Source organism: Hemicordylus capensis, chromosome 6 (genome assembly GCF_027244095.1).
Source record: "Hemicordylus capensis ecotype Gifberg chromosome 6, rHemCap1.1.pri, whole genome shotgun sequence".
Taxonomy (NCBI): domain Eukaryota; kingdom Metazoa; phylum Chordata; class Lepidosauria; order Squamata; family Cordylidae; genus Hemicordylus; species Hemicordylus capensis.
The window spans coordinates 21,955,875-21,969,037 of NC_069662.1; the positions used below are offsets into that span (position 1 = coordinate 21,955,875).

A 13,163-nucleotide genomic window follows, 5' to 3' on the forward strand; every position below is an offset into this window, starting at 1 on the left:
CTCAGACTACTGGCAGGAAGAGTCACATCCCCTACTGCAACGTGATCCCCAGTAGGGTGTGTTTCGAGGGATGTAAGCATTTTACCCCTTTCTCTTTCTCTGATTAAAATGACATCTTTTCACTTTCCACCTGTGTGTGCACACATCTCTCCATCTTGGGCCCAAGGAAAGAACCGTGCCCCTGGCACAACACTGACCTGGCTTAAATTGAAGGACTTCAGCCTAGCCTGGCTGTGCTTTGTAGTCAAAGGCGTTATCTTGACCTTTAAGCAGGGTCAGCCCATCCACTAGACAGACCAAGGCAGTTGCCGAGGGCGCCAATTCTTGGCCCGTGCAGGGGCACATAAACAGAGCCAGAATATAGCACTGCCAATTATTCTCTCCCTCCCTCTTGTATTGCACCTGTGGAGTTCTGCAGAGTGGAGTAAGAATGCACCCTGATTCCCCAATGACCTGCACAGTCTGCAGCCCAAAAGACTTTGCTCGCTGCACCCCAGCCCCCAATACACAGCTAGTCCTGTATGCTGCACTCCCTCACTTGAATAGGACTTGCCTGCTTCTTCATTCATTCCCCAAAAGAAATTGTCTCAGCCTGGATTTCCCAAATTAACAGCAGCGTCTTTTCCTCTCTGAAGTGTTTGAGTTTTGCCCCCATAAAAGACTAGGCACTCTCCCCCACTGTATCCTCAATCCAGTGCGGGCTAGTCATTCGCCAGTCATCCACGCAGGCTGGTTATTTGACCCCGCAAATGAGCAGCCTGCTTGGCTCAAGTTAAAGCCGGGGCTCTTGTGGCGGAGACTTGTGTGGATCCCGCACTCTACTCCCTCAAGCAGCCAGGAAAACTACGCCTTCTCTGCTTGCATGTTTGGAGGGGGCCGGGCAGGTGCTGTTCAGGTGGAATTTTGCTGCTGGGACTGGGATGCTTTTCTTCTGTTGTTGTTGTTGCTTTTTCTTTTTCTGCCGTTTTGCTTTGATATTTATGACTCTTATCGTTTGTTGGAAGCTTCCTTAGGTTGCCTTGGCAAGAAAGGCATGAGATAAACATTTTAAAATAAAGTCCAAAAAGAGTACCTCTACTCCAGAGCAGGGCAGCAGCGAGGTATGCATTGTCCCCACATGAGAATCCTGGGTGGGAGTTGTGGCTGGAGATACACCTGCATTGGAAAAGGCAAAAGAAGTTCTCATGGGAAGGAGTGCTGGTCTTGTGGCAGTGAGCATTAATTGTCCCTTTTGCTAAGCAGGGTCAACCCTGGTTTGCATTTAGATGGGTGACTACAGGCAAATGATATAAGATACCCAATGGAGACATAGCTCAGTGGAAGAGAGTCTGCTTTGCATGCAGAAGGTCCCAGATTCAGTCCCTGGGAAAGACTCCTGCCCAAAACCTTGGAGAGCCACTGCCAGTCACTGTAGACCAGGGCTGCTCTACTTCAGCCCTCCTGCGGATGTTGGCCTACAACTCCCATCACCCCTTGCTATTGGCCACTGTGGCTGGGGATTATGGGAGTTGTAGTCCAAAAACAGCTGGGGGACCAAAGTTGAGCAGGCCCGGTGTAGACGATACTGAGCTAGATGGACCAATGGTCAGTATAAGACAGCATCCTATGTTCCTGCTGCAGGCTCACAAAGCACAGCAGCTGCTCAAGGGCCCTGTTCTACAATGCTGACTCCCTCCAGGGGGTGACAAGGCTCAGAGCAGGGGTCTAGAATGCTGGGCAACTTCACTGAGCCCCCACAAGACAGAAGGAGCTTTGAACATTTAACACCCTCTACACATACACACACACTGACCAACAAGAAGGGGGCAAGCATTCAGGGTTCTTCCGGACAGTAATACATTACACAAGTTCAAAGCACCATCTTATTGACTGCACACACACACTCCAGTAGGATTCTGCACTCCTTCCTATAGGGATCTTTCTCTCTGGCCATATGCTGATCAGAGACCTTGCGTAATTTTCACAGCGCCACCTGCCTGTCGGTGCTTGCATTCTGAACCAGCAGTCACCACAAAAACAGTATTGTAAAGGGGAAAGGGTTCTTTTGAGGATTCAAGTGCTGGCCAGCAGGTGGCACTGCAAAGGGGCTTGAGGTCTCTGAGCAGCATGTGGTCAGATGTAAGATCCCGATAAGAAGGAATACAGAAGCCTGCGGGAGTGCGCATATGGTCAGTAAGGCGACGCTTTGAACTTGCACAATGTGTTACTCTGGAAGAGCCCTGAATGCTTGTCCCTTCCTCATTGGTCAGTGTGTGTGTGTGTGTGTGTGTGTGTGTGTGTGTGTGTGTGTAGAGATCATTAAATCCAATGCTCCCCTTCTGTCTTGTGGGTGCTCAGTGAAGGTGCCCAGCATTCTAGATGGCTCCTAACTGGGCAAAGTGATGATTCTTATATTTTGCTGCTAAGAGCTTGACAGTGCTAACAGGTGACTGGGCTGGTTGCTCTGAGCCTTGTACCCCTCTGGAGTTAGTCAGCATTGCAGTCACTGAAATACAGGCTATCTGTAAGAGCACAGTCCCAACACTGTCTCTCTGAGCAAGACAGGACCGGAACTGGGGCGTGAGCGCCACCTAGAGGCTTACTAGTGCTAGCCTGTCCTTGTTTTTGATCAGATGAGCATGCAGAGGCTGATAACCTGTCATTGAGGAAGACCTCCGCACACCTTGGGTAAACAGGGGCTCTCAAGCACCTGCTGACAAGTGTCTAATGGGGAGAGGGCAATGTGAGGCCTGGATGCTTTTCGCCCACCAAGTCTTTCTCTTGCACAGCAGGCTCCTCCCCTCCATGGTGCAATGGGAACAGAGGCGACTCAAGACATTCTGCTGCCTGGGCCGAAGGACAATATGATGCACGCACACCCCTGACCTGCGGGGGCTCAGCATTCTCTGGCCATGCTGCTGAGGCACAGGTGGTGCCAGTGCTCCCTCCAAGGCATGCAAACATGCGTGTGCACACAAGATTTTTTAAAAAAATATCTGCTCAGTTAATTTTAGATGCTGCTCAGGTTGAATCAGGAAGGCCGCATTCCGAATGCTCGTGCAGACACACTGCCTTGATACAGCCGCCCAGAACAAAACTCAGTCTGCGCACAGATGCTAAGAATCAAGAGGGAACACTGGTGCCAGTGACATGTGTGAACACTCTCAGGCTATGCTGCCAAGCCAGGCAGTGGTGATAGGGGCGCTCTATCCTAGCTCAAGGGTGGGGGAGAAGAACAGGGGTGCCTCTCCAGGACAAGGAAGGGGAGATGCACTGCATGCCCCAGGGCGGTGAGGAAGGCTGGTGGCAGAGGCAGCCATGGCAGCTGGGGCCCGGTGCTTGCTGTTCTTTGTGCCTTTGTGCCTCTTCCCACCCCTGGGCCTGCAGGGACCGCCTGGCTCTGCTTCCCAGAAGGGCCGCCCCCGAATAAGGACTATTAGGGGCAGAACATCCTTACTTACTTACTTACTTATTTAACATTTATATCCCGCTCTTCCTCCAAGAAGCTCAGAGTGGTGTACTACATACTTCAGTTTCTCCTCACAACAACCCTGTGAAGTAGGTTAGGCTGAGAGAGAAGTGACTGGCCCAGAGTCACCCAGCAGGTCTCATGGCTGAGTGGGGATTTGAACTCGGGTCCTTCCCTTTCCTATCTTGTTCCCTGCTTAGCACAACATCCCCTCCTGGTTACTCACAGAAGACTGACCACCTCACCACCCACCCATCCCACCCCAGTGCAGGGCTCACAGCGTTGAGAGAAGTACCTGATCTTCTGCTTTCCAGGGTCTGACAGTTTGCTGGGCTGGATCTCAGGCCAGCCAGGATGTCATGGATCCTCCACAAATCCTGCTGAGCTGCTGTTTGGTCCTAAAGAGGATGAGATTTGACCAAGGGAGCCAACTTGTGCCATGCCTCTTTCCCCCAGCATACCCAGATCAGAGCTGCGGACTCAATATACATCCACTCTATTCCATGCAGTTGAAGGTTTCAGAGGCAGATAGTGGTTCTTTGTCTTTCCTTCCTTTTCCCACAGTTCGGTTTGTTTAGATCAGGGCTGCACAACTTCAGCCCTCTGGCTGGTTTTGGACTACAACTCCCATCAACCCCAGCCAATAGTCAGGGATAATGGGAGTTGTAGTCCAACGTCTGCAGAAGGGCTGAAGTTGTGTGCACTGTGCAGCCCTAATTTAGATTATAAACCATGGTTTTGTAATGGTTTAATTTTAACATTATACCTTTATACAATGCAGTGGCATTCCCCACCCTGCAGTGCTTAAGAAATAACAAGATCAACCATCATTTGCCTGGTGAATTATTTCTGTGGCTGCCTCCCACGGATATGAAGTCTCACTGTGCAGGATTCTGTTATCAAGCACAAAATCCAGTATCCTCAGTATTCATTTTCTTTTTCAAAAAAACCAAGTTTCTAGTCTTTATGACTGTAGTCAGACCAGAACACATGAAATCCCAGTAGCAGAAGTGAGAGGAGGAGGAGGAGGAGGACAGGAGTGTAGCAAGGCTGGGGTGGGCCCTGAGACAAAAAGTGAAGATGGGTCCCTGCCCCTACTAGGGATGTGCACGGAACCAGCAGGGGCTGGTTCAATGGGGGGGGGGATAACTTTAATGGCAGGGGAGGCTGCACTTACCTGCCCTGCCGTGTTTCCCCTGCTGGTGGTTGCTGAAAAACCGGTCCGGCGGGGCTCCCTGCCACCCCGTCCACTCTTTGAGTCGGAAGTAACAGGAAGTAGCATGCACACGTGTGCACATCGGGTGCGCACCCAACCGACGTACGCACGCACACAACTTCCTGTCACTTCCGGTCTGAGGAGCGGACAGGGCAGCAGGGAGGTACACTGCCACCCCACCAGACCAGTTTTTCAGCGAGCGCCAACAGGGGAAATGCAGCGGGGGGGTATAAGTGCACCCTCCCCTCCCCTTAAAATTATCCCCCCCCTCCGCCATCCAACCTTCGAACCTCCCAGTGTTCGAACCTGTTTGGAGGCCCATAAAAGGGCCTCCGAACAGGTTCGTGCACATCCCTAGCCCTTACCTGCCCCCCACCCACTTCTTCAGAGAGGTGCAAGGAGGAGAACAAAGAGCAAGCTGTCATACAGCCAGCACACCACCCCCTGCAGGGGCCCAGAGACATTTGTGACTCCATGCCCTTGTTTAACTGTAGCAACGCCCCTGGAGAAGGATTACAATGCTCTCTGCACACCTCCTGGTCTCCTCCCCACCCACTTCCACCTGGCTAACAGAAGCAGAATAATTTACGCTGGAAAAGATACACGTCAAAAGCAGACTTATTTGGCAAGACATAAGAAAAGTCGCTTCCTTGGCATAATTCAGTCACAGTACAGCCTCTGACATTCCAATACTGAATTTAGAGTTATGGGGGTGCGAAACATTCACAGCCCAAGTTATGTCACAGGATTGGGGATTAGGGATTTGTGGCAGGAGTGGGAATATTTACCTGGGGGTGGCCCACCTTCCGGACGTGCTCTAAGGAGCCCTTCAGAATTTGCAGCTCATTTTCCAAGGTAGCATAACCCTCCCATGCTCGTTCACTGTCCTGGGGAGGTGGGGCAAATAGGTTTGTTAGTTTGTTCAGGGATCTCTTGCCCTTCTTGGCAGAACACTTGCTTCGCAAGTGGGGGTCCCAGGTTCAGTTCCCGGCCTCTCCAGATCGGATTGGCTGGTCTGAAACATCTGGCAGGCACGCCAACGGTCTCACTCAGGATAATAAGGCAGCTTCATGGGTTCATATACAGCAGCTGCTTTCTCTGGTCCGAGAGCCACTCACCAGTGCCAGATCGCAGAGACGAGCTCGGATGTGCACCAACTCATCCTGCAGCTGCCTCTGCTGGTAGAGGATTTTCTCCATCGTTGCATCTTGGCCTTTACAGTCATCTAGCCTCAGGCGGGTCACCTCCAAGGACTTTTCAAGCCGTTCCTGCAAAAGCGCCGTCCGTTTCAGGGACAGGAGCCCCCCAAGGTAGCACAGCAAGCTTCCCTTATGTGCAGTTCATAGGATCACACAGGTGGGAGGCCCCACAAGCTACTTGGTGGGTCAATATACATTGACCTCCACTAGGAAGTGTGGCCCCCTTCATAATGGTTCTGATCTTTCTTAGTTCTCATTCCCAGCAGCTTATTTATCAAACTGGAGAAAGATTGGACTTAGGAAAGCATTTTTACCTGCTACATTTCACATCATCCATTGTGTGGACAGGCCACATGGCCAGAACTCCTGTTACAGAACATTTGTGTTCATGTGGATCTGAGGGAGTGGAAGATTTGATCATTTGTGGGGCGTTGTTGTTTTGTAATTTCTACAGTGACTTAACGTGATGTATTTATTTGCCCACTGCTTATGTTTTATCCTGAGATAAAGCATTTGGGGGGTTCTATGCATCTGTTTAAATCAGCCAATACTGGGCCCTATGTTACCAGAGAAGCAGCCTGCTTTTTAGCTTCTGCCATCAAAGTCCGTGACAAGCTGATAAAAACGAATTGCTCAGAATTATTCTCAGTCAGTGTTTGTGATTCTGAGTGTCCCATGAACGTTTTAAGGTTCTTATTTGAACTACCTGATTTTGAGTCAAATTTATGTGTTATGGCTAAAGCTAAAGAAATAAACTGACACTGGAAATTACTCAGTGAAACCTTCAAGCCTCAAGGACAGAACCAATTATTGCCCCGCAGCCCCAAGACAGCTCTTCCTCTGCAATCCAAGTCTCAGAATATCACATATACTGTAGTAAGTGCATCACCAAAAGATGCCTACAAAGCAAATCTCTTTAGATGACTTGAGCAAGTGAGCCGAGCTATACACTAAAGGAAAAGCAAATGCCTGGTTTGCAACAAGTGTGGGCTAAATATAACTCCACCCGGATCTCCATTATATTCTTAGCACCATCTGCCAGCAATCTGCAGCAAGCAGCGAAGCCAGCATCTTTTTTTACACTCCTTTTATTCCAACTCGGAAAAGGGTGGTTGTTTCTTGGTTGTTTTGCTGACTGCCACAAATGGCCAGCTGATGGGGCCAAGGAGAGAACCCACTCCCCTCCTCCTCAGTGTGGATTCTCCATTTTATTTCTCATATTTGTTATTATTTTAATATTTTAAAAGACATAATTTGAGTTTATGTTGAAAGATATCACCTCCTGGAAGAGCCCATAAACTGGTCAGTTGGCTTCCTTTCAGGAAGAGGGGGAGTGAGCGAGAAGAAGTGGCAATACAATTACCTTTTCCGTTCGCAGCTGCCCCGTCTCCTCTTCCAGACCACGGAGCAGTTTGTCTTGGCCACATAATTTTGTCAAGAGAGCCTAGAGCCACAGAAAAATCATAGGTAACCATGTAGAGGAGCAGTCATTAGAGGTTTTAACATCCATTGAAATTAATGGGCCTTACATTCGCCACAACTAACATGTCTCATTTATTTCAATGGGTGCTTAGTTCTGACTGGATGCTGCCCATTGTTTACGGGCACTAACCCCCACCCTCGCACCCACCCAGCTTGCTCTTTGGCTCCAATTCCAAGGTCTTGTTGAACAGCTGCCAACAGCTCAGCTCCAAACACCCCCAATATCTGGAAAGCAGGTCTGTACTGTCTCCGATTGCCAGAAGCAGTCCCTGGATTTATTTATTTGCATTTCTAGCCTGCCCTATACCAAAAGGTCTCAGAGCAGGTTACAATAAAACCAACATAGAACACAATTAAATTACAACATCATCAAATCAGAAATACAGTTTTTTTTAAAAATACAGTGCCTGAGAGGGGAAGAACCACTAGTCAAAGGCCAGGGTAAAGAGGTGCGACTTCACCATTCTCCAGAATGTGCACAATGTTGGAGCTTGGCGCAGCTCAGAGGGGCGGGCATTACACAACCAAGGGGCCACCACTGAGAAAGCCCTCCCACGTGCCCCTACCCCTTTAACTGCTGACAATGGTGGCACTACCAAGCGGGCCTCTCCTACAGATCTTAACTGATGGGCAGGTCTAAATGGGAGAAGGCGTTCCTTCAGGTCTTTCGGGGCCTGGATGTTCAAGGCTTTATAAGTCAGTGTTAAAACCTTGAATCGGGTTTTGAATTGGCAACCAGTGCAGTCCCTTTAAGACCGGTGTGATGTGCCTCTGGCCAGAAGTGCCCATCAGCAGTCAGAATCACTAGTTCAGGGATTCTCAACGTGTGGGTCCCCAGATGTAATTGGACTTCAACTCCCATAATTCCCAACCAAAGGCCACTGGGGCTGGGGATTATGGGAGTTGAAGTCCGATAACATCTGGGGACCCACACATTGAGAAACCCTGCACTAGTTAATCCAGCCAGATGTGTGAGAGATACATTCTGCAAACACACACACACACACACACACACACAGGCACTCTCTTCTTCATTACTACCTAGGTCAAGAGTTCCGAACCTTGGGGCCCTAGATACTGTTGGATGACAACTCCCATCTTCCCCAGACACAATGGCCAAGGGCCTGGATGTCGTCCAACCACATCTAGGTACCCAAGGGCCGGAACCCCCGAACTCTATGTTTCAGAGCTGAGCTCTCACATTCAGATTAGGGGGCGGAGCCCTAACACAAGTTAACCGCCAGTTTGTCATCTCCATGAGGCCCCTTGTGAACTGCAGGAGAGTAAGGTTGCCAACTATTTTATTGGCTCTTGTTCCTGTGCCTTTAAGAGCAGCTTGCTCCGCAGACATAAGCAGACATTACAGCATCTGAAAGCATGGAAAGCTTCACCTGCCGACTTCTGCAGGACAAACTGCTCTCAAAAGGCACAAGAGGAGATCGGTCTGTTCTTTCTGGACCGTAAATAACTCTAAATAATGGGAAAGGCTGAGACACTTACATCAGTGTCACTTTCGAACCGTTGCCCACCAGCGGACTGGACGCTCCTTTCCCGTATCAGAGTCCGGCACTAGAAAGACAGAAAAGTAGTGGACAAAAACATCAGACAAGCATGAACAAGCCCTCAAAACTGCACATTGCCTCCCAGGGGAAATGCTGAGTCACTGCGTTGAGTGGAGCTTACTCCCAAGTAAATGGGAATAGGACTGCAGTCTCCGTAACCCCTTTAAGTCCCACACAGCATCTGGCCCACTCTTTGTGCTTATTAAACATCCACTAGAACTTCTAGAAGTCATCACAAGGGGTCTGAGGACAGGGAAGGTTAAATGCAAAATGACATACCGTGGTCCCTAAAGATGTCCTTTTCCCAGGGGTAGACCGGTTAGGCAGGGGGGGCAAGGGTGGCAGGTGGAGGTAGCTTGATGAGGCTGAGTGGGGGGTGATCTGTGGGGAAAGGGGGAGGCAGCGTTAAGGAGTTTAGCTGTGGAGGGTCCTGAGCAGGAGTAGGGTCTTGAGCAGGAGTGTGCATCTGCCATGATATTGCAGAAAGCCTGCAGAAGATTATGTTGAGCACAGAATGCAGCTTCCTGAAAAAATCCAGTATGCATTTTATTTTAAAATAAATTCAAGTTTCTAGTCCTCGTGTTTGCAAATGTTTGCTTAAAAGCCTGAGGCAAATGCCTGCTTTATCACAGAAGCCTGAGGGGTGGCCCAACAAGATTTTCAGTGGTTGGGGGCTAGGCTTCAGTGCTTTTCTGCACATGGTGAACAAAATTAACATTTGCATAATGTATACATGATTGTTTGCATAATTCAGGTCACAGAACCAAGCATTTCTTGACCAGATTTGGATTACCTTGGGACAGAATTTCAATTTATGTATTTTTACCTGAAGAGTGCACACAGTCCTGGTCATGAGTGGGAAGGGAGACATTCTAGCCAACCAACTCAATGCTCTGGAGGACTCTCGCTTCTAGGTTTTGCCTGTTTTGGTTTTGCATGGCTGGCACAGGGAGGATCAGAGCAGGTGGGGTGGGAAAGAAAGAGAAGGCTGGGCAGACATGCGTGCCTGGTACTCACCAGTCGGCCATGAAGCCGAGACATGACCAAAGCACGGGATGGTCCAGTTGATGGAGAGAAATAACTTCGGTCTGCAAACTAGCAGGAAAGGAAATATTAATGCAAGGGTCAGAGCCAAGGTAAGAACCAAACCCAGGGCCACTACACCACTGCTGTTGCGGCCTCTACTTACTCTGTTCTGCGGTTGTCTCCCTAGTGTTAGGCCTTCCTCACCCACCGGCTGGGCTCTGCTGGGGTGAGGGCTCCGAGTGTAGCGCCTGCCATAAGGATCCTCAGAGGAAGGGAACACGTCATACCGGTCCGCAGGTGTCAGGGGGCGCCCCCTGGTGCCAGGTGATGCAACAGCATAGGGGTTGTTGGGAGGGCCCTCGCTGGGGGCAATGTCTACCCTTCCCATGGGCGTGTTGGGGCGGACAAGAATCCTCGGAGAAACTGTGCCGGACAAATCCTCACACGAGGCAGCCTGAGCAGCAGCAGCAGCAGCAGTGCGTGGGGGTTTCTGGCGGGCATGTATGTGTGATGGGTGGGCATCGGGCATCCGCGGCGATTCAGCCGGAGTCAACGGGAGGGAGTAGGAACGAGAGGAGCGGATGGAAAGCAGAGGCGAGGCCTGAGGGGTGAGAGATGGGGAGGAGGGAGATGGGCTCTCAGACAAGGGAGGGGGTGGGGACCGTGGCCGGTGGGAGCGGTTTGTTTGGATAAGAGGGGAGGGGCATCCGTGCGTCTGGGAAGAAAGAGAGCTGCCAGTAGGGAAAGGGAGGGGACAAAATCAGGAAAGGTTAATAGCAGGCAAAATCAAGCCCCACCCCAACAGCGCCCTCTACTGGGAGCCAATGTCCCGCATCCTTCCTGCCACCTACAGCGCCCTCTATTCTGTCTATCTTGTTCTCTCTTACCTTAAATCTGGTTGGTCTCTCTGTTCATGAGGGTACCCTCCATTGAGCGAGCTGGATAAGGAAATCCTCCTGGGGCATGGAGCTTCCTTCGGACTGCCCTGCCCTCTGTGTGGCACATGGAGGCTCTCAGGGGAAGAGGCCTCAGCATCCCGCGTCTCGGAGAGGCGGGCAATTTCCAAGGATTCGGTGCTTTTGGCAAAGTCGTCCGGTGTGAGCGTGACGTCCTCAAAGCTGGTGTGGGTAGACACGGACTGGCTATGGAGACCTCGGGTGCTGAGGTGGGAAGGAGAGGATATTAAGCCCAGGATACACATGCCGCAGAATGAGGCAGCTATGAGCTGGCAGAGCCTTGAGGTGGCAGAAAGAACGGCAACGTAGGGAAATGGTGTTGCCCTGACAGTAGCAACAAGAACAGCAACAAAAGGAGTTGGACATCCACAAGGCAGAAAACAACATGTGGATTTTATTATGAGAATGTAATATCTGTATTAGATTTCCATAATAAATTCCACATCCTATTGTACCTTGTTGGAGTCTACACCTTCTTTGCCTTTTGCAGCAGAAAGGCCTGCACCACTTTAGGTTGCAAGTGGGGGTGCTCAAATTTTATAACGCTCTCTTATGTAAACCCACACACAACCCTCCCTACAAACAGAAAATTAGCATAACAGGGTAGTTGGGCTAGACTCTTTCTCCCCAGTTGTTAGGGCCAGGCTGCAGAGCATCAGCCCTCCTGCAGCTGTCGGACTTCAACTCCCATAATACTTGACTATTAGCCACTGTGGCTGGGGATGAGGAGAGCTGTAGTCCAAAAACAGCTGCAGGGCCAAAGTTCTTACTTCATCTCAGGTCTCTGCCAACTCAATGAGCTACTTTCGTAGACAAGACCCAAATCAGATTAGGGGTCCAGGTTCCATGTCCCCTCTGCAACTGCATAGCTCATTACTAAATGCTCACCACCCCTACAGGTTACATGAAGACTGACCCTCCCTTGCCTCCTGTCACTGAACTGAACAGGATCTTTCCAGGCCCACAGCTCAGCTTACAGAGGAACACAGGAAGCTGACTTCTACCAAATAGGACCACTGGTCCATTTAACTCAGTATTATCTACACTAACTGGCTCTCCAGGGTTTCAGGCAGGAGTCTTTCTCAGCCCTACCTGGAGATGCCAGGGAGTGAACTGGGGACCTCCTGAAGGTGGAGCAGATGACCTACCACTGAGCTACAGCCCCATCCCCAAATCCATCTCATTCCTGGACAACCCACAAATCCTAGCTTCCAGCAGTCACGTCTCTAAGCAGACTGAATCCCAATATTCATGTTCCAGAAATTGCAAAATTTCTTTTAATGGCCTTTTCATTCTTCCCCATTTCCTACCCAAACCCTACCTTCATGGAACTCTCTCCCCTTTCAAGAGATCCCACATCTGCTCCCAGCACAAGCAGAGCTGATCTTGTGGTAGCAAGAATGAATTGTTTCCTTTGCTAAGCAGGGTCTACCCTGGTTTGCATTTGAATGGGAGACTACACGTGTGAGCACTGGAAGATATTCCCCTCAGGGGATGGGGCTGCTCTGGGAAGAGAAGAAGGTTCCAAGTTCCCTCCCTGGCTTCTCCAAGACTGGGCTGAGAGAGACTCCTGCCTGAAACCTTAGAGAAGCTGCTGCCAGTCAGTGTAGACAATACTGAGCTAGATGGACCAATAGCCTGACTCGGTATATGGCAGCTTCCTATGTGCCTATGATTTCTTCCTAGCCTTCCCTCTGAGTCATTAAGGCTCATCCCCCCCTAAACAGCAAACTCCACCGCTTTGGCTCCACCAGGTCTGCAGCTAACCTAGCAGAAGGGGCTGCACAGTGCCCACCCACTCCCAGGCCTTACTAGCTTCCATAGTCGCATTCGGCAGCGGCCGATTGGTTCATGGCCCTGATCCAGCTGTTCATGTCCAACTGCGTGTCTGCACTGAAATAATAGGTTCTCATGCCAGGGTGCTCTGCCTGGGAAGAAGAGAGAGAGCAAAATAAGGGGGGGGGTGCTTGCATTTGGTATCAATTTTATTTTTTAGCAAAATGGCATACAAAAAGCACAGAAGGAGAATTTTACAACAGGTCAATTAATTTAGCTCCTAATTCTCTGGCCACTAAAGCAAAGGAGGAGACACGCTAAGTTACATCGTTTTCATTTCCGAATAACAGAAAATATACAAATTCACTTGAATCACACAATTTATAACAACATTTCTCTTCGCACTGAACTCTGGCAGGAATTATCTCTTGCTTTTAGACTCGAGTCCTTGTAGTGACCCAAACATCCACAAGGAGGCAGCAGATATACAGGAACTTT

At 50.0% G+C, this 13,163-nt stretch overlaps 1 protein-coding gene across 8 annotated transcripts in view; it reads right to left on the reverse strand.

The window, feature by feature from the left end:
- PLEKHA4 (pleckstrin homology domain containing A4) overlaps positions 1-13,163 on the reverse strand; it is a 66,708-nt gene that overhangs the window by 11,349 nt on the left and 42,196 nt on the right. For 6 of the 8 annotated variants that reach the window (XM_053261803.1, XM_053261798.1, XM_053261802.1 and 3 more), the window contains 11 exons: positions 12,702-12,817; positions 10,821-11,093; positions 10,097-10,664; positions 9,925-10,002; positions 9,187-9,288; positions 8,846-8,914; positions 7,227-7,307; positions 5,783-5,932; positions 5,453-5,551; positions 3,744-3,846; positions 1,073-1,155 (listed from right to left, as the gene is read on the reverse strand). In XM_053261803.1, coding sequence (XP_053117778.1) covers positions 1,073-1,155; positions 3,744-3,846; positions 5,453-5,551; positions 5,783-5,932; positions 7,227-7,307; positions 8,846-8,914; positions 9,187-9,288; positions 9,925-10,002; positions 10,097-10,664; positions 10,821-11,093; positions 12,702-12,817 — 1,722 coding nt within the window. The remainder of the gene's footprint in view (positions 1-1,072; positions 1,156-3,743; positions 3,847-5,452; positions 5,552-5,782; positions 5,933-7,226; positions 7,308-8,845; positions 8,915-9,186; positions 9,289-9,924; positions 10,003-10,096; positions 10,665-10,820; positions 11,094-12,701; positions 12,818-13,163) is intronic. The other 2 variants (XM_053261806.1, XM_053261804.1) reach the window with 2 other exon arrangements.